We start from the raw sequence: 26214 nt of genomic DNA, 5'->3' as shown, positions 1-26214 counted from the left end.
GTTGCGGCACCCGCTGTGCTGCAGAGGGCCGAGGCTCGGGGTGTCGATGCGCTCAGCACCGCGGGGGCCGCGCCGCCGGCCTACAACTCCCAGCACACCGCGCGGCTGGCCGTCCCCCCACATCGCCCGGCGTGCGCGCGGATCGGCCGTTGCGCGTTCGAACCGGCCAATAGCGGCGGGGCGGTGCCCGCTACAGCCAATGGTGACGCGCAGCGCGAGTGGGGCGGGGCCGGGGGGGTGGTGCGGCGGGCCAATGGGCAGGCGGAGCGGCAGGTATGAGATGGCGGCGGGAGCACCGGCGTCCGGCGGCGGCCGCGGCAGGTAGGAGCGGGGCCCCGGGCACCCCGTCGCCCCGTCCCGAATTCGGCGGCGCGCCTTCTTCGGCCCCTTCGCCGCCGTGCTACGGGGCGGGCACCCCGCACAAGCCGGTGGACAGGCKCCGACCTGTGCGCCTCGGCCCGCCCATTGCGGCGCTGCCCGTGCGAGCCGCACCGTTGCCGTCCCCGCTGCCGCGTCACCCGCCGGGGCCCGGCACCTTAACGGAGCTGTCGCTGCAGTGTTCCGGAGGCTCCGGAGCACGGCCGAGCCGCCGCGCAGTSCCGCAGGGGTCGCGGTAGGGCCCCGTGTGCTCATGGTGCCCKTGTCCCCGCGGGCTGTGCAGCGGGGGAGCGCTCCCGCAGCATCCCGGTGCTGCATTGCGGGGAAGMGCCGCCCGCTCCTCTGCAAGGGGAAACATCCCGCTCCAGCCTCCCGCCCCGGGCAGGGGGTGTTCCCGGGGAGGGCTTATAGAGCACCGTGCCCGTCGTGCAGCTCTCGCTGCTGCGGGGGCCCCACCGGGCTGCGGCCGGGCCGGGTCGCTCCGCCTGCAGCCGCAGAGCCGGCGCCGAGCGCTTGGCAGTTGCGGCGTTTGGWAGGGTGATGGCACTATATAGACTTGCTTCGCATCCAGCCTCTCTTCTCCTTTGCTTTGTCCGCTCTACACGCGTTTTTCTGGCTTTCCAAACACACAAACGATGCCAGCTTCACGTAATTCACCTTTAGCACATATTTCTGTTTGCATCACCATTCTGTTACTGCTGCAATAAAATAGCAGGGACTGCATGAGCATCTTGCCAGAACAGTGTTGTAAGATGACTGTTAAAAGGCTGCAGTATCTCTTCTTTTTCTTCTTTTATCTTTTTTTTTTCCTGCATGTGTGGTGGAAACTGCGGGTAGCTGCAAACTGAGTATCCTTTGAATGGTAGTTCTTGTGGRTAAATAAATACCGTTAAGGGCTGTTGCCTCATAGCCAGCCTTATTCACCCTGACACCACCCTGTTCTCTGCCAAGTGGGACCCATCCCGATGGCACTTGGTGTGCTTATCTGGGGGCACTGCTGTGGTGCTCGGGTAGGGGCAAGGTATTGCTCTGGAAGGAGGGATGAAGAGATGGTGCTCAATGCAGTTTTTTTGGACAGGGAGTGCTGAAAATGCTGGTAAAGGGACAAGTATGCCCAGTGCAGCTGATACTTAAAATGCCYTTTTGGATAAAGCATTTTTAATGTGGCGTCAATCAGCCTGAATGACTAAATTTATTTTTTCCGTACTGGCAGTTGTCCTTAGGATGTGCTCTCCCGCTCTTTATATCCCACCCATCCACAAGCAATCGTGTTAATSCAAAGCCTGGAGTACAGGTTTTCCTCCAGCACTGCTTATTACCCACAGGTAGCGCTAGAAAAATCGATCTCGTGCTTTGCTGGTCTATCACTACACAGACCACAAAGATTGCTTTTGCCRTGCTTTTGCCCCTGTTTCCTCTCATCTGGAGAGTTGTGTAAGTTAGCTAGTAAAGCTTGCATGCTGTGCATGTGGTATTATAGCATGCTGATTTAAAGACTGGAATTAAAAGCTGGTTGTCTTAAACTCAGTACCAAATGTTACTGAACACGACAAAAGATGATTTGTGTGGGTCCCTCTCTTTTGTTTGTGGTCTTTCTAACCTCTGCCTGGCTCTTCATGACTGAGAATGAAGATTGCAGTCCGGCAGAGTGCTCAATTTCAAAAGAGAAACATCTGTCTGTTTAATTAATGCATTTAATGTCTCGCTCAAGCACTGCCTAAATGCTTTGYCAGGCACTCATGTTGGCCATTTGATATGGCACGGGTGCAATGAGCGGACAGGAAAAAGCRATGGGTCTGGAAGAGGCTGGAAAAAGCCATAAGGCATCTTGCTAAAATGATAGAGTGGCACTGCACAACTGGACATCAAGAGCTCACATCATAAACAGGTTATGAAAGGAGACACAGTTGCCATCTGTGTTTTACTGSAAATAGGAAAATGTTCACTGTAAACATGACTTAATGGCAAAAAATCAAAGTGACTTGCTGAGGGTCAAGCAAAAAAAAATGGTTGATTTCAGAGTTAAAGCCAAGTCTGAACACATGGCTACTTTTCTCTGAAGATAGCCTGGGAGCTGGGGAAAATCTTATTCAAACATTCCCTTTTCCACAGCCCTCATGAGAATCTTTGAGACCGAGATTTGTGTTTGACCCCCTACTCAGTCCAAGTCTTGTGAGGYACACATCTGACCCRAACTCAAGGCCGTGTTGTATTTGCAGTATTTTTGTATGTTTGCATGTAACACCCTGTCCTGTTCCCATCCAGGGTGGGATGGGCTTGGACAACAGGATCCTTGTTCTGCTACACTTGAGTTTATTGTCTGTTTCCATGAAGGGGGAGCATTGCTTCCCACATAGCCCATAGCAGTGTCTGGGTGTCCTTGCCAGCCTGGTSGTTTCCTTGTTGCTGTGTGCACATTTGCATGCCTCTGAAAATGTCAAAGAGCTTCCTTATCACTCCTTTAAAGGTGCCTGGGCAGTCAGTTCAGTGTGAAACTGAAGCGCTGAGTGCTGGACACTGCTGGGAAGTCAAATTCCGTGTCCTAAAGGTCAAAATTCCTCAGTGTGTGTTGGTTTAATAAGTGGCATGAACAGATGGGAAGCAGACCGGGCAGCATGGAAACGTTGGCTGAATCAAATGGTTGCCTTGAAGTCAAGTCCATCTTGGAAATACTGTCCCTCTGTATGTTGGGTTGGGCTCCTGGTCACAGCTGAGACCTTATATTTTCCAGTTGTTTGRAACCTTTCTGTAGGAGCTCATTTTCACTTGCCCTTTAGCTGGCGGCAGGAGCAGGGAGCCGAGGCCTTTTCCTTGCCCTGTACTCTGCTGGGTGCAGGCACAGCCCTGCTGTGCTGCTGTTGTGCAGGCTGTCACCAAAGCGGCACTGTGATCCTGGGGACTGACACCACGGGGTCCTGTGTTCCCAAATCACAAGGGTCTTGGGCAGAGAAATGGGAGGAGCTGTGGCTCCTTGGTGGGATAAATTTGGCTGATGATGTGTTTCAGAGCTTCACAGGTCTAATGTGTTCCTGGCCTCTCATCCTGGTAAAGCATTACACTTACTGTGGTGTCTGACAAGAGCATTGGGCCTTTGCTCCAAAGTGCAAAACCCCCATTCCTTGGCTCCTGGCCTTTCTCACCTCTACACTAGGTAATTGCAATTAAACTATCTAGAGTTTCCTCGTAAATTTTATTTTCAGAAACTGTAGATAGCAGGGAATGTGATAAGCTGCTTAATAATTGCCTGCCAGCTGGCTTACAAGAACTTTTARTSTGTTTGCTTKTGGCCTATAAAGCTCTAATAATTTGGAGTCCAGCCAAAACATCCTTTCTTCTTGAGCAGTAATGTGGCAGCTCTGATTTTCAGAGGCAGGAATTTCTCAGGGGAAATGGCATTAGTTTTCCTTTTTGTTTTTCTGGAGCTCATACTCAAGGTTGAAACATAGCTTTATGGTTTGGGACTTYCATATGGGCATTCCTACAGCCCTGCTTTCAAGCTGTCATGTAGCAGGAGACAAGGATGCTATGGCTCTCTGTGCCTTGGAGAGCAGGAAGCCTTTTAGGGAACATCCTCACAGGCTCTTGGGGGTTCCTGGAGCTCTCCTCATGTGCATGCCACTCTGCATTCTCTTGAGTGGCCCCTGGAGCAGTGTATAAATATATCACAGCTCCCTGGGCTCTGYAGTGAAGCAGAGTTGATCCAGACAGAGATGAACTGTCAGGCAGGATGRGAAGAGAAGCTGTATCTCACCAGTRTGGGAGAGTTGCATGAAGTGACACTATAGGTTATTGTCACGTGAATTCTGGTATCTGTGTACAATATTCCAGTTTTTGACATCCTGGCTTGCTGAGATCCCCTTCAAAAGCCCTAGGCCCCCGTACTGCTCAGTTTGGTGAGTTAATTGGGCTGCTTTGTGCATCTCTGTCTCTCTGGTACCACATGCTGTGGTGCTCTGTGGCGGGCCCAGCCTGTTTATCTGTGTGCCTCGGCAGCCCTGACCAGATGTCACCAGCTTATTTAAATGCTGGCATGCATCCAGGTGTTCCTCATCACAATTCTGGCTTGTAGGAGTTTACACATCTGGAACAAGGGATGTGGCCTCTGACATACTCAGTGGTGTCTGCAGAGGATTGCTGATGAGGGAGGATTTGATGAGCTGTCATCCTTTGCAAACACCACTGTGATACAAAACACAGATGCAAGGATGAAGCTTGTTCACTGCACCTCTGGAGCATTGTGGAATTACAGAAGAGTAGTGAATAAAACCAAGAGCTGATTCCTGGGTACCTTCGTCCTCTGTATTTACCAAGCTATGGCTACAAAACCTCACTAACACCACTGTGGGGAGCTGGCTGTGAGTCCTGACCCAGGCCTCAGTATCCTCTCAGTCCAGAAAAAGCAAATGCAGTCAAGCAAACCCCTGAGTGCTGCAGCACACTGTACTCAAACTGTGRTACTTTGCTCAGGCACCAATCCACCAATTGATGGTGGGATGGTATTCCCAAATGTGTTCAGGGCACCAGCTGGTGCTACCAATTTTGGGTATCATCCTGTGGGAGGGCTAGAGGAAAACATCCGTCCTGCCTTGCTGGGTTGCTCTGAGTTCCCAGGCTGGTTGCTACAGGAGCTTGTTAACTTTGCTGTGCTGTTTTTGTGTAATTGCTTCATTTTTCATGACAGAAGTAAAGCTGATTGTTATGGGTTGCTGTCTATAGATGGTGGTTCTGCTCTGACCTGGACACTAGTTTGGAGCTACTGGACTGAGAAGCATCTTGATGGTGTGTCTTTGTTAGTCTCTGATTGCATTTCATCCTGCCTCTGAAGGATGCCCTRGGGCCCTTACCTTCAAGAGTAAGGGTGACAATCAGAGGGCCATGCAGCGATTTTGGAGTGCTAGAGGCCAAGGAGGTATAAGTGGGACTGGGCCATGCCTCTTACTGACTTCCAGTACACTAAAAATGGGGAAGTAAAGAAGATAAAGACATTTTAAAATGAGAAGGGCAAGGAAATGCTATCATTGCTGGCAACTGCAAGTACCCACCGTCACACCGGGGATACGGCCGGCACACGTTTGGTGGGAAGGGGCTCCTCAGGCTGCATCCCACCCTGCAGTGAGGGTCTGGATGTGCCACACAGTGCCCTGTGGCACTGCCAGGCTTCCCCAGCTCCCTGGCACTGCTGACTTGCTGTCTGTGCCTTGCCAGTGGCTCCCAGCCAGTGCGTGGAGCTCAGCTCCTGCYTCCTCAGCCCCATGTCCCAGCCGTCCCTGCCTGATAACTTTCAAACCAGCTCCTTTGTGCTTAGTCCCATGTTACCCCTCACGCAGAAGCTGGATTTCTTCTAAATGTCTGCAGTGTGACCTGATTATTTTTCCTGTCCTTCCTTGCCCTCCTTTTTAATAGTGTCTACAGAAAAGCTGGCAGAGTTCAGTTATATCAGTCATGCTGACTGATAGTGCTGCCTCTTCTCTTGGGATTCCTTCTCTTTTCTGTCCCTCCAGCATTCATTTCAGATTTAGCTATCAGCCCTCTAAAGACAGGGTATTGCCTTTGTTCTGTTTGTACAGCACAGAGCACAGCGGAGTCCCCAGCTGTGACCGAGGTTCCCAATGCCACAGTGATAAAAGTGAGCAGATCAGTAACGAGAARAGGCAGCTGCTGCCGTCTAAAAAGATTCAGTTTTGGTGCTGGTTTCAGTGAAATCAGGATTGGATCTAAAGCTTCTCTTCTGTTGCTGCTCCCAGTAGGAGTTTATGTTAAAATAGAGACAGAAATGCATTGACAGTCATGAGAATCAGAGCAGCATTCCTATTTAACACTGTTCGACTGTGTTAATCTGAGCTTTAGGCAGACATATGAGCTTGCAGATCTTTAATGTAAAATTACTGGATTTCTGGTGGCAGCTGCCTTTCTGTATTTTTTGCAGGGTCTTGGGTAATCCCAGAGCATGGGAGCATCCAGACCTGTGGTGGTGGCACTGGGAAGGAGACTTGATGAGGAGCAACKCAGTGAACATGCAATTCCTCTCTAAGGCACCCCTTGGTTCTTCCCCTCCTAGCACTAGAAGGCATCTGGATGCTCTGATGTTGTGATGGCTGATTGAAGTACTGCTTGATTGACTTTAAAATATTCCAGTGGCTATTATTAAAAATATCACAAAGAATTCACTCAGGTCAAACGTGAGAAATTTCATGCTGAAATGCAAATTTCTTGATATTTCACATATATCAAGCTGTCTTGCTACTGCTGTTTTCTTTGACGCTGGTAATATATTGCATTTTCATTTTCTTCCAAAGCACAGACCCCCACCCCTCCCAACCCTTTTATCTTTTCAGATAGGTCCATCTCCTCCAGGTTCATATCACAGATGTGTAGCCAAGTTGCCAAGATCTACTCTGAGTCCTTTACTGACACAGAATTTAAATTCATAGATTATAGCAATGACACGGGTAACCAACATACTWGATGTCCAAAAGATGGCCAGGAGTTACATTAGTTCCAGATTGTTGAGCACAGGCCACCGTCACATAACAGCAGCTTTCTTAGGCAGCTCCTTGCTGTTTAAATTGTATATTATTATCTGGTTCTCATAGCCAAAAGGCTGAATCACTCTTGTAAGCTATTTAAATGTGAAGGAAGCAAAGCAAAAATTAAAAAGGCAGTGTTATCTCATAAGGCTTACTTGTGTCAAGGCTRGAGACAGTAGGCAAGGATTGGCACCCACTGTGCTGTGCACTGTGTATTCATCACAAAAGGACTCTGCCCCTGAAGACCTTATGAGTATAACCCTGGGCAAAAATTACTGCGTGTTTTTCTTGACATTTTTCAGAGGCAAATCAGTCATCCTATGAAGAGTTAGGGTGCCAAGTCTGAGGCCTGAATGTGATCTTTGTTACACCATCTTACAAGAATGTCAGTCTGAAGTACAGCCCTCAAAGCAACTTTAACTGTGAAGTCACTTCTAATGTCTCTGCAGTCCATTCCCATTAGACTACTTTTATTTTTTTATTCTTTTTTAATCTAGGAAATAATTTGTCTTCTAGTCCTTTTGTACTTAAAATGATTCCATATAATTCCACTGTGGTTCTTTCATCTCTTTGCAAAATCTGGGATGGCTCCTATCTGGCTCTGGAAATACTGTCTTCAGACATCCTCATTAATTGATTCCTTACTCTGGCACAACATAGGAAACAATGCTGCTTCTGCCTCCCTGGGGAAATCCGAGCCTCTGCGCATCTGTCCCATGTCCCTTTGTGCTTAGCCAGGCAGAGAATTGTTCATGTTTTGTGTTCTTCAGCACTGCCTGCTTATCATCCTGCTTTCAGTATTTGGTAGCAGCCTGGCTCTTTCTTAAAATCTAAAGRTTTTGTTATTATAGAGGGAGATTTTCTTCTATTATCTGCCTTATTTTCAAAAGCTCTTTAATCCTTTTACTCCTATATGGTAAAACTTGTCTATGGTGGTGTGTCTGAACAGTTAGTSCCTTAGTGATGACATACAGAGTGTGCAAAATGGCAGTGGAGATGGATTTTGCCCACAAATTAGACACGTCAGACCCCTCTGAAATCTTTAGCTTTCAGTGTATCCACTTTCCCAGACAAACACAGCTAATGCCTTGCCCCAAAGGTAACTCTTCCTTTTCTTCTTGCCTTAGTTCTGTTCTCCTTACACTCTCTTTCATGTTTCTTGAACCTTTCTTCTGTCACATGTGGATTTAGAGCAATATAAAATCTGGGAAAGCTCCATCTCACCTATCCAAATGCAAGCTTGCTGCCATGTGAGCTAATCTGCCTGCTCACACAGCTCTTGCACCACAGGTTTGATCACCAGGTTTTGGCAGTTAAAGTCTCATTTTTGTCCTAGTTTCCAAGGCATTTCCCTGGCCTGGATCTAGTTACCTTAGGGATTAATTGATCCATCATGATTTTGACCTCCTGCACCATCCACTCCCCATGAAATGATGGGGCTGTCATGCCTGAAGCAAAAACGTTGTGTGTGACAGACAGCTTTCTTTGTGACTTGGCTGGGATCACAGGCTTCGCCTCTGAAAGATACTAGAATGGCAAGAATCTCAGCACAATATAGGACCCATTTTTTTTAATCTGCTGTCTTAATCACAACCCTATTAGAACAAGATTTTATTATTCATTGGATTTGATTATATTCATGGGACTGGAGAGGAAGCTATTTATTCCTTTATTTTATTGTCTTTTGACGTGTCGTAAAGCTATCTGAGATCACAGCATATAGAAAATATAACTCTGTAATTGCAAACAAGAAAAAAAAGGCAATAAACTCCATGAATACATGTTTGTCTCCCCTTTGCTGCTGTTATATAAACTGTGAGTGTAGGTAGAGTACATCCATCTCTCTTTTTTAACATGAAAACAGCAGATGGGGCACATGGCACTTTCTGAAGGTTATGGTGTGTGCAACAGTGAGGATTGGCAGGGTTATTGTGTATAAAGCCAGTGGGGGCTTTATCTTTGCTCAGAAATAGGGGTTTGCTTCACATTTCCATTTTGATTAGCAATAATGATACAAAGGCAAATTTTCTGTGCAAGGAAGAGCTGCTAATAAAGTGACCTTTCAAAATTAAGTAGCTCATTGAAGTGCCATATCACAATAAGCRTACACAAGGCTGGTCCCAGCTGCAGCAGGCAGGGAAACTGGACGGGAATCCAGAGAAACGTGGAACAGGAATCCTGAAGTGGATGAACGGCACATGGTGGCACAATAACGGTAGCACCTGGCCATTGCTCCTTGCTGTTTCCAGCTCTAAGGGGTTGAGCTACATGCTTTGTCTTCGAAAAGATCTGAAAGTGTGAAAGGCAGGCGCAGAGAGYGTTTCTAGCAAGGTTTCTGGGCACRGGGTTGTGCAGTTAAGGGACTTGGCTATTGTCCTGCCAGTGCCGTAACATCAGTTGTGCCTGGATGCTGTTGGGAATGTGTTTGCACKGCTTTACTCATGGTAAACACAGGGTAGACTTGGAACTATTTTGTGTATTCCTCTTGGATACAGGTGGAAAGCACTTAATACCACGCTGGTCCTAATTCAAAATTCTGGTTTCTATGTAGGAATTATTTGCAGTTAAACTCCAGCTACGCAGCCTTTGGCAAGAGACATGAATCAATTTGTCCAGCTTTTCTTTTCTGTTTTGTCTCTGTGTGAAGGCTGATGCCCAGTGTGTGCCAAGGGGGCCTTTCAGACCCAATAATGCGCCCTTGTGTCTCGTAGCATGCGTGGAATTTGCATAGGCTGTGCTGGGACAGGCAGGTTTCTTTTGTTGCTGGAAACAAGGAGCAAGTTCTTTTCCCTGTCTCTGCTTCCTAATGCCTCTTCAAAAGCTCTCAGCACTCATGTAAGAAATTTACTTTTTTCTATTTATTTTTGCATTAAATGTTGTTAGACTTTGTGCGACTTGTAACACAGCCTGTGCAGAAAAGTCRTATCAGTCAGGGCTGATTGACAAAATTGTTTAATTTTCTTTCTGTGAATCCAGATATTTAATTGTCAGAGGGAAGAGATAATCTGTGATGCTTGATGTAACTGCTGCAAAGTATTTGCATATCTTCTCTGTGGGGAAACAAAACTGCTAGTGAGTGAATAACAGTGCACGGATCATTGCAGGCAGGGTCACTGGGCCTATACACTTGCTATTAACCCTTCTCAGGATCTGTATTGCCACAGAATGAGTTGTCATGGGTTTCAGGCAAAGGGCTTGCTCCACATTATAGGCAGAACTGGCACTTGTYTGTGCATTGTAGCCCTATGCCATGAAATGCGAATATGATCAGATCGATTGGCAGTTGCTTTTTTGGCAGCTGATACCTAATTGTTGCATTTTTGTCTTGATTTATTGCAGATAGGAAACTGCTGAAAAACAGGCTGGGAGGTGCTCAGAAAAATATGGCYCCCATTTGGAGTCAGCAGCATGCTTGCTAGGCCACTGAGCAGGAAGCTGGGAGCCTTTAAGAGCTTTCTAAAATTTTAGATGACCTGGCAGATTGCCTTGCAGTCTGCCTTGCAGACCTTCTTCCTCTCCATCCTCTTGAAGGCATCYTTGGCATCCGTGGAGAGTGGTGGCAAGGGGAGGGGGTTTGGTATGGATTCTCACGATGCAAGAGTTGCTGAGAGTCTCATTTCCTCTTGTTTCAGCAAGCATCTTTCTTCTTGTGGARCCTGAGTCCCAGCTTCTGTTCTCTTATTCTGATCACACATCCTGGAAATCCTGGAGATATAGTYTTCCTGGTCAAAAACGTACAGCAGTAGCTCAGATTACTGTTGAGTTCACAGATAATGTGCAGAGGYGGGTGGAGTTCAGGTGACTTGCCAGAATGTGCTTTGATGTCCTCCTGTCRTGAGCTACTGTCGGTTTACATCAGTACCTGAAGTTGCTGGGGTTTCTGAACTCGTAGTGAAGGGTTCTGTTGCTTGAGCCAATGCATGTGAGGTTCATGGGTTGCAAATGCTTTTGGTGGCAGYTGTGTAGAGCAGTGATGCAGGGATCCCAGCAGTGAGCAGGCATGGCCAGCATGGTCTGAACACAGCAGCATGGCCTCTACCCTTCAGCAGTGAGGAGAGGAAGATCAAGGTGCTCCCGTATTCTGTAGAAAAGYCTGTTTTGAAGGGAAAGCCTTTGGTGGGCTCAGGGGTGTTTGGCAGAGCACTTGCTACCCCCCAGGTGCCACAGCACACCTAAGGGACTGATGTGATCCCTGGTACATAAGCACAGCATCCCTATTAACTGTGTACTTGCAGCTGCTCTTGGAAAATGGTGTCTAGTGAGAGCTCACAGCTGGGGATGGATGTAGAAACAGTGGAAAGTATTAGATAAGAGCCCAAGAGTGATTAAAGGATTGGGGAATGTCACGGGGTAAAAACACTGTGTGTGTACAAGCTGAGTGGGTAGGCAGCCTCCACCCAGAGCCCTGGAGGAACTGGCACACCCATTCCCAAAGCCAGGCTATCACTTCATAGCTGAGTATGGAATCAGGACAGTAGCTCATGACTGGAGAATGACACTAATCCTTACCTTTAAGTAAAAGAATGGCAGGAGAAGCAAGCTGGGCAGCTCTAGCCTATGGGCTTGACTTCAGAAACATGAAAATGTYTGAAACAGTGGTGGGAAAATGGTAATGGAAGACCTAGAGGTAGATGGAAATTGGGATAGAAGTTAAGTATGAGCWTTAAAAGTGCTGATTAGCATGAGATATCTCTTTGATAACTCTCTGATTTGATTTTCAGCATGGTAAATATACCTATCCTCTGGTAGGSAGTGTACCTGTTCTAGATAACCCTTAGCAGAACAGTCTCTTGGGTGMATCCCTTTTCCCATGCCGCATGAGAATCTTGGAGATGAAGAAAGTAGGTGTCAGTAGAGAATAGGGAGATAAAGGCCATGAAGGGATGAGGAGAGGTAAGGACTGGATGAGCTGAAAATGGATGATCTRGGTGAAAAATTAGTAGGGGTTCCTCAAGGACTGATCTTCTGTGGCTCATGACGCTGAGTTCTCGCTTGTTCCAGACTCAGAGTGTGGAGATGGCAGAGAGCAGTAACCAAAGSATTGGCAGCATGTCACCTGGGAGTATTTGACCACACCCATGGCAAAACTGAGGGTTCAGTGTTTTTACATGTTTATGACCTTATAAACAAAATCCCAGGACATGGAAACTATCTATTTGTTGATAGGAATGTAGGTGTGGCAGAGGCAGTGGGAACTGATGAATGTAAGCTGGCCATGAAAAAATTCAGATGGTGTTTCAGACTTTTGGGCCATTGGGAATGAATTTCTGGGGAGAAAGGGAGATAAAACCAAACTTATTTATGACTTTAAGCAATAAGTTAGTTAGGGTTTTCTCAGCCAGAGCTAGTAGGATGTAGATACAGTGAAACAAGTAGTAGAGATGTAGATGTAGTGAAAGTTTTCATTGGGTGTTGCCTATGCCATCATCATGTTATGGAGTGCTAGTCTTGGTTTGTACAAACTGTTTGTTGTACAAACAGTCCAGAAATGATTTTGCTTTTCCATAGGGAAATGTAGCTGTGCTGTGCTGAACACTCACCAAAGTCAGACAGTGTTGTTGGTGTAGACTGGGAGCTCCTGTGTCAGCAGATGTCTCCTTCAGGGCAGACCAGCTGGCTGTAAAAACTAAAATGGTGAAGAGTTACAGTAWTTTTTTTTCCTCTTTCTCTTTTTTCCAGTGATGCCATCTGCAATTTTGTCATCTGCAATGACTCCTCYCTCCGCAGCCAGCCGATCATCTTCAATCCTGACTTCTTTGTGGAAAAGCTGCGCCATGAAAAACCAGAGGTGTTCACAGAGCTGGTTGTCAGCAACATTACCAGGCTCATTGATTTGCCTGGGGCAGAGCTGGCCCAGCTAATGGGAGARGAGGACCCAAAGCTGCCTGGGGCAAACAGCACAGCCTCTGGATTTTTTCGTTCTCTGATATCTCTGAAGCGCAAGGGTGAGTATGGATGGCATGAAGTCTGGTGCCCACCTGTAGAGTGATGCTATCATCAGTTGTTACACTTAGTTCACAAAACTTTCAACCCATAGTTTTGAGTTTGTGTGGAATGCTTAATACTATGGTTTTGTAATCTCTGGGGTTCCCCCTTCTAGAAAGGAGCAAAATATGAAACTGATCCCAGGAATGCCCTTCTCTTTGAGAATACCCTTCTTCTGGGATTATTGCTGTGGTGTGTGTCAGGTTGGCTTCAGTGCATCGGCTGCCCACTGCGCAGCTCAGGAATCTGTAAGCTTCTTCCATCCAAATGCTAGTGCTGCTCTGATCTGCATCCCAGTCCAGTGAGCCAGTGACAAAGCTCTGCAGACTGACTGATGAAGCCCAGTTTCAAGTCTAGGAGGTGACATATTTCTCTTTCTCTCTTAAACAAGCATTCCACTGGAGTTTTCTTCTGCCAAACTGACTATTCTTATCTTCCCTCAAGTTCAGCTGTCTTGGTTATGAAAACATTAGCCCCAGGCCCTTCTCAGAAGTCTGCTTCTGAGCATGGTTGTGTTCAGAGCCTCTCCTTCAATGGCTGGCCTTTACCACACTGTTTTGTTGTCACTAAAAGGGTGTTCTAGGTGTGCATGTGTCTTCTCCCACCTTTGCATATACTCACACACTTCACACACACTCAAGCAGAGCCTGGTTCTCCTGATCAGGTTCAATTAAACCTTCTCACCCATCTAGACAGAAGCAGCCTCCATCTGGGCACCTCACACTCCTCCTCAGCTCTGGTTTCCCAGCTTAGACTGGCTGGCTGCTGGCAGAGAAGCTGTGAGCTGCCTTCAGATGTTGGCAGCCTGAGGTTGAACACTTCTGATTARTCTTCCCCTTCCTTTGAGCAATTCTGCTGCTGTGAGTACTCAGAGGAGGGAACTGTTGCTATGTTTGAGTATGGCCGTTTTCTGTCTTCAACCATTATATAACTTCTCTAAGTGTTTCTGATTCTACCAAGTCTATCCCTCCATTGTGTTTCATAAGGACAAGCTCTGCAGCCCCTCTGGTCAGGCATAATTTTCTGGTGCTGGCTTCAGCCCTCCACTTCTGTCTCATCCAGCAAGATCTCTGGTACATACACTCACCATAGGAAAATAAAAGAATGCAAATCAAGTCTTTTAGCATCCTTAGATGAGAATTACTTGATATTGCCATGACTTAMTTTGCTGCTCCATAATAACAGGTCTTTGTGCCGTCCCTAAACTGCAGTTGCACTGTGCTCATAGCTGTCTTTGCTCTTGCCTCTTCCTGGAGATCAGCAGGACACCTTAAATGAAACACTTGCCACTTGACAAACAGAACTGAGTAACCAAGTTGAAAGTGTTTTCTTAGTGTGTATGGAAACCCCCATGTTATTGGCAAAACCTTCCAGCAGGGGCTGGTGAGCCTTCTCTGGCTCATTTTTTTATTAAATTATCTGTACTCTGCTGGAGCACTGCTCTTATCAGACCTGACGTCTCCTGCTAACTCTCTGCCCCAAGAGCTCTGCCTTTTCCCATTCAGATGTCTCCATGKCTGTGTGTCACTACAGCTACAGCTAGCAGATGTTTCCAAGTCTGCTGGCTGCACTCCCAGGCTGCAATGGCAGTGTCTCCCAGCATTGACAGGCACTGTCTGTGAACTCCCTGGCCAAACTCTGAGAAAAAGAAGTTTGTGCCTACAGAGAAAATCAGTTTCATGTATTGTGTTTCATCTTGGAGCCATCATTTGTTTTTCTTCATGTTATAGACCAGCTAGAACAAACAAGTTTTATTTCTTCAAAGCCAGAGGCCAAGGACCACAGAGCTCAGAGCTGATCAAACTGCAAATACTTATAACTTCTTTGAGCATCAGGAAACTCAATCTCATGCTGCTGCTTAGTTTCAGAAGCAATCGTACAGTAACATCTAAGCCTTTGTAATGCAGCATCCATTCTCCAGATGCATCTTTCAAGTTTCTTTGAGAATCAAATTCTCATTCAGATACCAGCTTCTGACTTCAAAACTAAATCGAATTTGTCARGCCCTGCATGTCTCAAGAAGATGCATTTTCCTCTTCTATTCCTGGCCACTATTGATTCTATCTGTTGAATGTCTAATGAGTTTAGTTTTCTTCAAGGACAAGAATCTTTTGCCAATCATTCTCTCCCTTTGCACTTAAACCTTTCAGATCTTTCGTGTGGATCAAGAGCTCACATTGCTCTCCTTTCTCTTGCAAGACTGAAGCATGCGCTTTATCAGAGTGAGGTCAGAAAGTTCTTGATTTAACRGGAGGCTGGAGTTCCTGGTGGCTTTCCATATTTTTCAGAAGTCCTGGAAGAAAGCAGAACATTCTTCMGGCGGAATAAATTTAGTTACACAGGAAGGCTGCTAGAGAAGTGCATAGGGTTAACCAGGTCTCTCCCACATGCTGTGAGCATCAACACCACAGAGCAGTAAGATCTGTAGTACAACAGACCAAAAGCTAGTAAAATCAAAATGAGGTATGAAGGGGGGAAGAAAAGGCAAGARAAAGCTTGTGGGGGAGATAACTTTTATCAGACCAGCCAGTGCAATGCTTGGGTTGCTGGGCTATCAGCTGTAGCAGTGAGGAGAGAAACCTTTGGTGCAAATGGTGCAAATGTCCACCTCAGAACTGACCCATGTTTCTGGCAGTCTGATCATGGAGAAGGGAGGWATATTCTCTTCTTACATTTGTTGTCTCTTTGAAGACTAAGTACAAGGGCAGGACAAACCAGCTCTGTACTTGGTTCCAGTTCTCAGTCCCAGTGAGCATGTTGTGGTACAGTCCATCCAGTATCTCATCTCCAGTCCAAACTTACATGCATCTGAGGGAAGAAGTGGGGTGCCCAGAGTTCTGGTTGCTGCCAGTGAAGCCTCTGGGAACTGTCTCCACTTTCTGAGGGACAGATCATACTGGCTGTGTGTGTTTGACAGAAAAATCCATTGACTATCAAGGCTGCATTTATTRGAAAACACTGTCCTGCTGGATAATCACTGTCTCACCTGGCAAGTCCCTCTCTGATCAAGAAGAGAATACTGCATTAGTACAATAAATGCCCTTCAGTTAAATGGTCTTCTCATCTATGTTTCCTTCCACTCCAGGGATCTCCTTCCTGTTAGCTCAGTTACTCCCATCTTTTGGGACTATAGCCTGTGTAATTTACTGGAATTCTGGAGCTGGCAATTCATGCCCAATCTCAACCCCATGAAATGGGACCAGACTCCAAGAGTGAGAGGAGCCTGGCTCATTGCTTTGCTATTCTTCTTTTTGCCTTGTTCAGCTTTCATRCTTTACTCAGACCAGGGCAGCTGACATGGGAGAGAGATTCACTGAGATGAGAAAATTCCAAGTTTTACCCACCCCTGAAAAGGAGGCCAGTGTGAGCCCATCAGATTATAATTGCTCTTCCCAGTAGTGCTTATTTTTCTCTCCCATAAACTCACAGCTGCACCTCCTCTTTCTGCTCCACTTCATATCAGGCCACAGTGAGGATGAATCTGGATGTTTCTTCAGCGGTGTGGAGTGCACCTATGTGGGAGGCACCAGAACTGTCCAGGCTCTTAAATCTGCCCTTCCCACTTTGCTCTTTTCATAAGGCCTAGGCTTGCAAATTCTATGCCATTTAAAACTGAAGCATCTGTTCTGGTGTTGTTTTTTCTTCAAGGGCTAGCGAATATTTGCTTTAGCTGATAAAAGCTGTAATTAAACAGAGGTAAGACACAGGATGATGAAGCCCATGTGAGTACAGCATGGTGAGATGAAGTGACTTATTTTGGAGTGCTTATGGTATCTCACATCTGTAAGGGTCCTTGTAACCTTCACTCTTAACATTTTGGAGCACTGGTCTTTGCATGCTGAAATCCTGTTYTTTGGGGAACATTCACTTCTGTGGCTGTTGGGTTCTGAACACGTTGTCTTCTGTTGTGCAGAGAAGGGGGTGGTGTTTGGCTCACCGCTGACAGAAGAAGGCATTGCACAGGTTTCCCAGCTAATCGAGTATCTGCACAAAAGTAAGTGGCTCTGTTTGCTGTCCTCCTATCCCAATGGGTATCTGTCTGGCCCACCTCAGGTCTCTGGTGCAGAGTGACAAGCTCTGAGCTCTCCAGCAGCAGGAGTTTTGGACTGCACTGGGCAACTGTTTGCCAGAATTGCTTAGCAGATATGTTGGTGTATTTCCCTCTGTACAAGGATTTTTTCAATTGATGGGAGCCAGCTTGAAGTCATGTCTCTGAATGCAGTTCAGAGGTTTTCTGTCAGACTCTGTAAGGAGGGAACTTTTTTAATAAGAATGTGGGAATCAGCCTCTGATTACTCAGTGCCCTTTTTTTTCTCCTCTCTGCCGAGCAGATCTTAGAGCAGAAGGCTTGTTTCGAGTGCCAGGCAACAGCATCAGGCAACAGATCCTAAAGGATGCCCTGAACAGTGGCACAGATATTGACCTGGACTCTGGGGAATTTCATTCCAATGATGTGGCCACCCTACTTAAGATGTTCCTGGGYGAATTACCAGAGCCGCTGCTGACACACAAGCACTTCCATGCCCACCTCAAAATTGCAGGTGAGTGGGCAGCAAGGGCAGTGATGGGCAGGACTGGAATTGGCCTCCTAGAAAGCATRCTAGATTGCAAAGTGTATTCCTTAAAGGCAGCGTAAGAAGGAATCTTCCTGCCATCTCAGCCTGATGATGGAAAGACTGGAACTGAAAATCCTAATGGATCAGACCAAGTCTGTCTGGACCTTTCTTCTCTCAGATGCCACAGGGGTAAAGCCCACAGTGATAACCTGGGTCTCCATCTGTTTCATGTCTGAGCAAATTGTGGTTTCTGTGTATTTAATAACTGTAATTGAACTACCTTATGTGAACTTCCTCCATCTTGCCTTCAAGCCATCGTAGCTGTTAGCAGCTCTGTTGTTCTGTGGGAGGAGTAGCACAGATTAACACAACAAGTGGGGAGGAGCTGGAGGGAAGAGAGATGGAGGGCCAAGAACTGTGCAGGGGTTTGTAGGAGATCTGCCTATGAAGAGGGAAGGGTAAGCAGTTGCAACAGACTGCTCTGAGGGAAGGTAATGTATGTCCTTCATGTTCTGCCTTGTGATTTGGCAGACTTGACACTGTTTGATGAGAAGGGGAATAAGACCAGCACTCCAGACAAAGAGCGCCAAATTGAAGCCCTGCAGCTGCTGTTTTTGATCCTTCCTGCTCCCAACCGCAGTCTGCTCAAACTGCTGCTGGACTTGCTCTACCAGACTGCCAAGAAGCAGGACAAGAACAAGATGTCTGCCCACAATCTTGCCCTCATGTTTGCACCCCACATCCTGTGGCCCAGAAATGTGAGCAATGCCTCGGTGTCTGTGGGTGGGATATTGCAAGATAAAGCAAAGGCTTGGCAGGGTTAAAAACAAGATGAGAAGGTTAAGTATTGATACAATTGTGTGAGGGTTGGAGTCTGTKATGGAGAGGTGGGAGCTTCCYGGCAGGACTCAGTCCCAGTGTTCAGTCAGACCTGCCATGGATCTCATTTGCAATTTACGCATCTTCTTCCTCAGTAAAATTGAAAGCATGTCATGCTTCTTCTTAGAATGTCAGCTCCAGAAAAGCCTTGCAGATCTCTGCAATGTTTCTTGTGCTGCTGGTGAACTCTTTGGCCACAGAGTTGTCTGATTCTCCTCTCAGAGTAGCTTTGGCTCTGTGAGCTCTGCTTGTTGGTGTGCTGTGACCCCTGCCTGCCTGTCACCTCGGAGTAGGTCGCTTGCTGTGACACTGTGTATCTGTGTCCCAGGAGACACCCTTCCTCCTCCCCTTCTAATGGATGCGCCTTTGGCTGTGTCCCCTTGCCAGGTGACAGCGAATGACCTTCAGGAAAATATCACAAAGCTAAACAATGGAGTGACTTTCATGATCAAACATTCTCAGAAACTCTTCAAGGTAAGTGTGCTTTGGGGTCTTGCTGTCCTGCCTCCGTCACCAGGAGACTGAATGTCCYTTGTCCAGACAGATCCCACATGTTCAGTGTATATTCTGTGGGCTCTCTTCTGCAGTAGGAGAAGGAGCATTTCTACAAGAAACTTCGTTTAGTGACTAGGGAGGAGACGTTTACTGGGCAGGCAGCCCTGGAGGTGGCTGTGCCAGGGCAGGTCAGCAGCATGGTGCAGTGTAACACTCCCCTCTGCTGGACACCAGCACCTGCTCCCCAGCTGGAAACCTGACTCCCGAGGACAGGTACACACCGGGCTGCACTCACGTTCTGGCAGGATAAGAAAGTGGAAGGGATTTGTCCTGCCTGAGTGCTGCCAAGAGCAGAATACCTGATGCAGTGAGTTGTTTTGTTGTGAACTTCTCTGCAAATGGTCATGAGCCATTGCTGTTACAGGCACTGTCTGCCTCTGAGCAGAGTGCTGTGGTAGGACAGTCAGGAGTGTGAGGCTTTCAGCAGGTTCCTCCAAAGAAATGTTTCTACAACAAACAGTCTCTTGACTTCTCAGGACCTTCCTGGTCACTGTAGGCATCTGCTCGCTGCAGAGTCCTCCCACAGAGAGTTTCCCTTCTACCTTCTTTGTCAGGCCCCTGTTTGGCCAGCTCAGAGTTGGGGGAATTACTTAGAGCAGGGTTCCAAATGAATTTTCTCTTACTCTGAGTTCTACTTGTGCTGAATGTCTGCGTGTAAAGGATACTGTGAACAGGGAATGCATTGGAGATGTGAAATTCCATGGCTTTGTTTCCCCATATGGCTGAATCTCGATACAAGTGGCTTGTGTGGTATGGTTGAAAAGCAGCCCTTGCTGGGGCCGCTCTTGTCCCAAGGCCAATGATGCTAAACAAACCTTTGGCCTGTTCTCTGCTCATCGTCACAGGCTCCAGTGTACATCCGGGARTGTGCCAGGCTGCACTATCTGGGATCCAGAGCCCACACATCAAAGGTAAGCCAGCAAATGCACAGCCTGCCCTCCGTGAAAGGGCAAATGCTGTGATGCTATGAAGGGATCTTTGTGAGTGATGGAAGCTGAAAACAAACCAAGTCATGAAAGAGGATCTGRAGCAAGGGAAGCATATGGTGTGGTAGTGCAGGCGGCTGCATTAGGGAAATTGGACAGAGTTGAAGCATCTGTTAATCAAAAGCACAGGGAAAGAAAGCTATGAGCCCCTGTTTAACAGCAAACCTGCTCCCTGTGCCCAGAACATGGAGCACCTKCTCTTTCACAGGGCTGTGCCTTCCAAACAGACAGACATGCCTGCTGCCACGRATGCTTGGCAGGAGTGCTTGGGATAAAGGCTACTTGCTGCCACTGGGACAACATTTGTCTCGCCAGCAAATGCTTCCCTGCCTCAAATAGCTGCAGAAGAGGGAAGAAGCATTGCTAGGAGCTGCACTGACCCTTCTCAAGCCTRGAAGGGCTTCTGCAGCTGGCATCTGGGAGGGGAGGGAAGAAGCAATGGGGTCACCTTTGTATTGCTGTCACCTCTTCCTGGCACGGGGCCTGCTGATGCAGTGCTTCTGCAGAGGGGTAGGGAAAACACAGCCCTGTGCATTCACTGGGGTTGAGGCAGCTCTTCCTTAGCCTGGCTCTGATGGGTGGCTCGTTGGGATTAAAGCACGGCAAGCGACTGCTGTCTCCGCTTTCCCAGGATGACCTGGATTTGCTGACGTCTTCTGGCTCCAAGGAGCTGCAGCCCCTCAAGTCTCAGAAGCGAAGCCGGCTGGACTCTTGCCATCAGGAGGAGACCCAGCAGCGCACGGAGGAGGCACTGAAGGAGCTCTTCCGCCACGTCCACAATATGCCTGACTCTGCAAAGAAGAAGAAGCTTATCCGGCAGGTAGTGTGGGGAGGAGAGATATCCTTGGGGTGTGCTTATCAGCACAATCCTGGGCACAGGGCTAAAGGTAGGGCCTTCTTGAGAGCTGCTCCTAATCACGGGCAGGCTGGGGAAAGTGGGCTTTTGGCTGGGTGAGGGGCAGAGCTGTAAGAAGACAGGAGTAGGAGGTGTCCTGGATGTTGCTGTACCAAATTGTGCTTTGAGTTCTGTTTTTCAAGCTAAGGRCTTGCCAGCCAGCAGTTTCCTGGTCCTGATCATTGCCTTGTTGAGCTTCCTCCCTCAGAAAGGGAAAAGTTTCTTCCCTGTTGCCTGCCGGGAGTGGACAAACTGTTCTCTTGGTCTGAAACAACTTGCTGCACAAGATAGACTGATCAATATGGTCAGCACCAGTCGTGGCTGCCAGCCTCCAGCTGCTGCCCAGCCTTCTTTCTGCTCCAACATCTGCTGCTTTTGGTTAATGTGGTAGCCAGCATGAAGCAGCTTTGCACCCAAACTCCCCATAATCCTGGGTGGAAGGTGTGGCCTTCTGCTGCTTTCTTCCTCCTGCAGCTCTCCATGGAGTGTTCCTCCACTCTGGGGTGTGAAGGAGACAAACTGAGTTCTGGGACAGTAGGTAGAGCAGCACACAGCAGTGAGGGATGGGTATAACTGTTCTAACACACTGCCCTCATGTTTCCTCCCAGTTTAATAAGCATCCAACAGCTCTGACTCCTGGCTCCGATGTGCCCGCATCCCCAGCACCGCGACGCACCCGCTCGCGCTCCTTCAGYGGCCTCATTAAGGTAAAAGCAGCCTCTGACCCTTGCTCTCCGCYGTGAGTTTCTGAAGTTGCTTTCTCTTCTACTTTGCCCTGGCCTTGAATGAGACCCTCAAAGGGTAGGGACTCTTCAAAGTATTGCCTGCCAAACAGCACAGATCCATTGAGGCAGAAAAGGCAGCACAGTGACAATAAGCCTTGTTAGTATGAAGTGTAATTATCTTGAAACACATGGCTGTAGGATCTCTGCATCTTTCTGGAGAATTGATTGCTTCCTGAGATGAGATGAGGATTGACAGGGAGCTGGTAATGTAGTCTAGCATGTTAGCACRGGTTTTAGCACATTGTGGGTTGCCCTACAGCAGCATGTACCTCCTTCTGACAGGCTGGGCTCCTGGCCAGGCCTCAGGTCAGRTCCCAAACTCTTTACAGTCAGACAGTCTCAGCCCAGTATTTGTGGTATTTCAGGTGGTTCTGCTTTGCAATCTTTGTYCCAGCTTGGCTTCCTTTTTTTCTTTCCCAGCATCCAACTGCTTACCAGCAATGCATCCTGCTCCTTCCTTTTCTTTTTCACTTTGCACTCTAAGCACTAGCCAACAGCCCTTTCTTCTTACAACAGCGGAAGGTTTTGGGAACTCCAGTTATCCTGGAGAGGAAAAGCAGGGATACCACACCAGAGCCTGCACGAGTCAGCAAAGAGAATGTCCAGCTGGTAAGAGCTRCTCCCAGCACCACTGAAGCTGCTGGTGGGGAAGTGTGGGATGGGAGTTTGAGTGCAACTTCAGTGGTCCTTGGGGAGCTGTTTTTTGCCCAAGGGAAGATTTCCAAGTTTCTTYTGTATAATAAAATAAGGTCCTGAGAAGCTGCTTTGAGGAGCACAGAGCAGATGGCAAGGGCAGCATCAGGGCAGAGGTGACAGCCCTGGGCCTGTACTCCAGTCTTGTTCCTCTGGGTGTGTCCTGCCATGGAGCATTGTCTTGTGCCCCCTTCCCTCTCTCACCCTGCTCCACAGGTTGTACAAAGCCTGCTGCCTCTATGTAGTAGGGCTAAGCTATGGCCCAGACAAACCAAGAGTGAATTTGGGTGATAGATGGTCTTTGGTGGTATACAGGCTGCTCCAAGGGAAGGCTGTGGATGCCACTTCATTCACCAGCTCATTACTCCTGTTGTCCTCTCTGTGCAGTTACAGAAATGTGGCTCTCCAGCTCACATGTCCCCAGCGAAGTTTAAGTCTTTGGAAGGCCGGAAAGAGGTGAGACACTCCCCCTAACCCCCATTCCTCTTCCTGTGGGGAGCCTGCTGTGCTGAAACCTGCTGAGGTGACAACATAYGCAAGGCTCTGTGACAGCTGTGGTGCCCCAGCTCGTAGCAGTTTGCTCTGTGCTGAGCTGCAAGCAGGTGACATGGTGGAAGGCAGAGCCTGAAGGGTATTACAGCCCTTCTAGCTGTGAGCAGGCAGGCTGGCTGTTGCAGGAAGCAGAGGGAAGCTGGCAGCACAGATTAGTGCTAGCAGCTTGTCAGGGTGGCAATGGAGCAAGAGGTTGGTGCAGCCCAAGACCGACTGCTGTGTTTGCTCCTGTCTGCTCACTGCCTCATCTAGAGCTTTGACAAAAGATGTGGGAGGCAGACACCAGGAGAGGGTCTTTGCAGGGGGGAATGTCAACCTTTCCTTTCATGGTATTCTGTGTCTCCAGCATTCAGTGGCTCTCATTCTCTACAGGAATCCTGCAGACGCATGCGAGCCCGCCTGCTTTCCAAGGATTCATCATCCCTCTGAATTGCCTCGCACCAATGCATGGCTGGGGATTGCCCAGCCTCGCAAGCTGTGATTGGAAAATGTGCTGCACTAAGAGGGGAGAGTTGCACACTCACAGCAACCCTCACCAACACAACAGTGCTCTTGAAACTGGACCTTTGCAAGGATTGCAGGGATTTGTTTCTTTCTGTATATAAATTATATTTCATTCTACTATGGGGCAAACCACTATCTAACCAAAACTTGTGCAGCATGTCCGACCTGCTGGCTCTGGGCAGAGCTGGAGTGCTCATGTACAAGGAGAGCCCTGTTGATTGCAGGGCCTTGTGTGCACTCCCAGCTTTCTCTGTAATGTTGCTAGGCTGTATGTTTTTGCTTTTCTGCTCTGAGTTTTTAACACGTTGGCTTGTTTTTGCTTCTTCCCCCCTGTTAGCACTGAGAATGATGGGCTGCAACCTTTACCTGCATCCTGACAGCTAAGCTTACCTCCAGTCCTCCTCTGCAGCCATGCCTTTCTCTGCTTCTTCTGGGCTCCATTTTGCTCTGCTGTTTCCAAAGGGCTGGAGTGCTCAAACGGTACAGAGCACAGGATGGGCCTGGCAGGAGAGGCTCTGGATGACATCTTTTCAAGTGAGGCCAGTGAAAAGCAGCTTCCCCAATAAACTCATCCCTTTATTTTAGCTTGAGCTGGAGGCAGCCCTTGCTCACTGCCTTCATATTTCAGTGGCACAGCTCTGAGCAAGGAGTGTCTCAGCTTTGTGTTCACCCAGGAAGGCTCAAGCTGAGCAGAGCAGGAGGCTGGCAAAGGCTGTCTAGGACAGACCTGTCTTTGGAAGTCTTGGTGCCTGGAGCAGACAGTCTTGTGGCTGTTTGTGAAGCATGAAAGCAGTGTGAGAGGTGAGAAAGGCCATTTGTGATCTGCTGCAAATGGTGCCAAAGGCTTTGGCTCAACATATCTGGATGACTGGTAAGGCAGCTGGCTGATCAGTCATTAAACTGGGGGAAAGGGCTGAAGCTGGRTTCAGCTCTTTGGTCTGAGCTGCAGAAATGAGATGAAACCTTCTAGATACGAGATAAACCCCAATCACAGCTGGCCGGTGTCAGCATTCTTGTTAAGCTAAATGCTCCAGTAAGCCAGTCTTGCCAAGAACCTGTCTGCAAGCACTGTGAGGTAGGATACACACAGGGTCACTACTGTGAAATAAAGATTTAATCAGCTGGGGAACCATCTAAACACTTCTCAGCCCTTCTCAGCAAAGCAAATAATCTCTGGAATCCAATTATATTTGTCTTCTAATCTTTAAGAACCAGCAGCCAGCAAGACTTACAGCTCTGTTCTTGACAGCTTTCTGAAACAACTGGTGGCAGGAGGTGTGAATATTGGATATGAGCAGGGAGTTCAGTCTGACTGGCTGGAGCTGTCAGAGCAGGGCATTGGAGCTCTGTGCAGCTTAGCTGGAATTTGTCACTTTTTTTAATTGTGATTTTTTTTTGCCGTACAAATCTTTGTGCTGCTCTGTACAATGGTTGGCATTCGGTACTTTATCAGGGATGCCTGTCCCCAGTCTGACCTCAACCTGGAGTCTTGAAAATGTAGGGGATAGTGAGACTGCAGATATGTGAGTTGGGAGTTGCTGGTGTTAGGAGCCTCTGTCACAGCGAAGAAAGGGCTGTGGTTCTTCAGGGACCAGGCTGATGGTGCTGTGAGGAAGGGCAGAGGCTGTTTGCTGTGGTAGTAGTATGTGCTTTTTGGATGTGTCTATAATCCTTCCCTCCAGAGGCTGAAGCTGTCTATGTGCTTTCCTGGGAAGGGCACCATGTGTTTTTCTGACTGCATTTCTGCCCTGTCCCTGCAGCCTGCTGTTAGCAGACACTTGGCAATCTTGGCTTTGTCTCTGAGCAGAGATGAGGCACAGCTGAAGGTCAAGTGGCAGCACAGGGAGAGCTGAGTCTGGTCCTGCCATCTCTGCTCTTACTTTCACTGGGGGCAATTGCTGAGTGAGGCATTTGTTCACTGCTCCTCTCCCCATTGTCCCTACGTGGCATATCTCCTATCTCTTTATATGGGTGTCTGCCTGGTAAAACAGTCTTGTTCCTAAATTTAAATACACTGCTCTTATATAGATGAGAGGAATGTAACTCTCCACTGTCCCCCCTTATTGATGGCTCTAGCTCAGGGGCTCTGTCTGGCTTCTGGCACAGCTGAGATTTGTTCAGCTCTAAGAAGTTACCTATGGGGCATTGGCCAGGCCATCTGCATGTGTCAGATACCTTACCTGCCAAGGGGATGGGTGCTGTCTCCAGACAGGGCAGAGCTGGGAAAGGTTCAGTGTCCTGGGCTTTAGTCTGTGGTGCTGGGCTCGCCATGCTGAGGATGGTGGTGGCTGACAGATTTGGCCCCTAGGACCTTGGCTGTTGCAGTCCCAGTGCATTCACACTGTCTCCCAGGCACGGGAGAGCTTTAGTCATGCTTGGATGTGTCTCGTTTGTCTGCTCTGTGCAATGACTCATAAGGATGCTTCTTCCCAGAGCAGCCGCTAACTGTTCTCAGAGTCTATCATTTCCAAAGTATTTTTAATCTTTGTCTTTATTTATATATGCTGTGTAAGTACTGTTGCAGACTGTTGCCTTTCTGTATGTTCATGTGAAAACACCACATTAAATGCTTTTATTTTTAGTGGTTTTGCTTGGTAGTTTAAGCAATTTCATTGGGATAGCAAGGATTCCAATCCACCTTCAAAAGGAAGGAAATCTCTGCTTAGAAACCCAGAACTACTACTCTTAAATGTGGGGGTGCTTGGTGAGGTGCTGCCCACCTGCAGGGATGGCATTGGCCATTTCCTCTGGGACACAGGGTGCCCAGACAGGCTGTCTTTCCGTTAGAGGTATGAAGTTGGACCTCTTATTTTCCTGTCTTCCCCCTGCTGTCATCCAGGGTGATGGGAAATCAGGTTTACAAAGAACACTTTATATAAATAATGGATCAAATGAATAAATTTTTCTCTGTAGGGCCAT

The 26214-nt window shown here is 47.9% G+C and overlaps 1 protein-coding gene across 2 annotated transcripts; it reads left to right on the top strand.

Moving 5' to 3' along the window:
• The first annotated feature begins 253 nt into the window (after positions 1-253).
• On the top strand, positions 254-25876 carry ARHGAP19 (Rho GTPase activating protein 19). 2 transcript variants are annotated; one of them, XM_057380386.1, is made up of 12 exons: positions 254-321; positions 12585-12850; positions 16804-16884; positions 17222-17431; positions 17978-18204; positions 18713-18799; positions 19726-19791; positions 20498-20686; positions 21370-21468; positions 22063-22155; positions 22627-22695; positions 23164-25876. In XM_057380386.1, the coding sequence occupies exons 1-12, from the start codon at positions 254-256 to the stop codon at positions 23218-23220; spliced, it is 1512 nt and encodes a 503-aa protein (XP_057236369.1). In that variant the 3' UTR covers positions 23221-25876. The 2 variants fall into 2 exon arrangements, with proteins under 2 accessions (XP_057236369.1, XP_057236376.1); XM_057380393.1 differs by lacking the exon at positions 254-321 and adding an exon at positions 9675-9740.
• The last annotated feature ends 338 nt before the right edge of the window (positions 25877-26214 follow it).

This window comes from Malurus melanocephalus, unplaced genomic scaffold, assembly GCF_030028575.1.
Source record: "Malurus melanocephalus ecotype Western Australia unplaced genomic scaffold, MMel_1.1 scaffold_12, whole genome shotgun sequence".
Taxonomy (NCBI): Eukaryota; Metazoa; Chordata; class Aves; order Passeriformes; family Maluridae; genus Malurus; species Malurus melanocephalus.
This window is presented reverse-complemented; position numbering and strand designations above follow the sequence as displayed.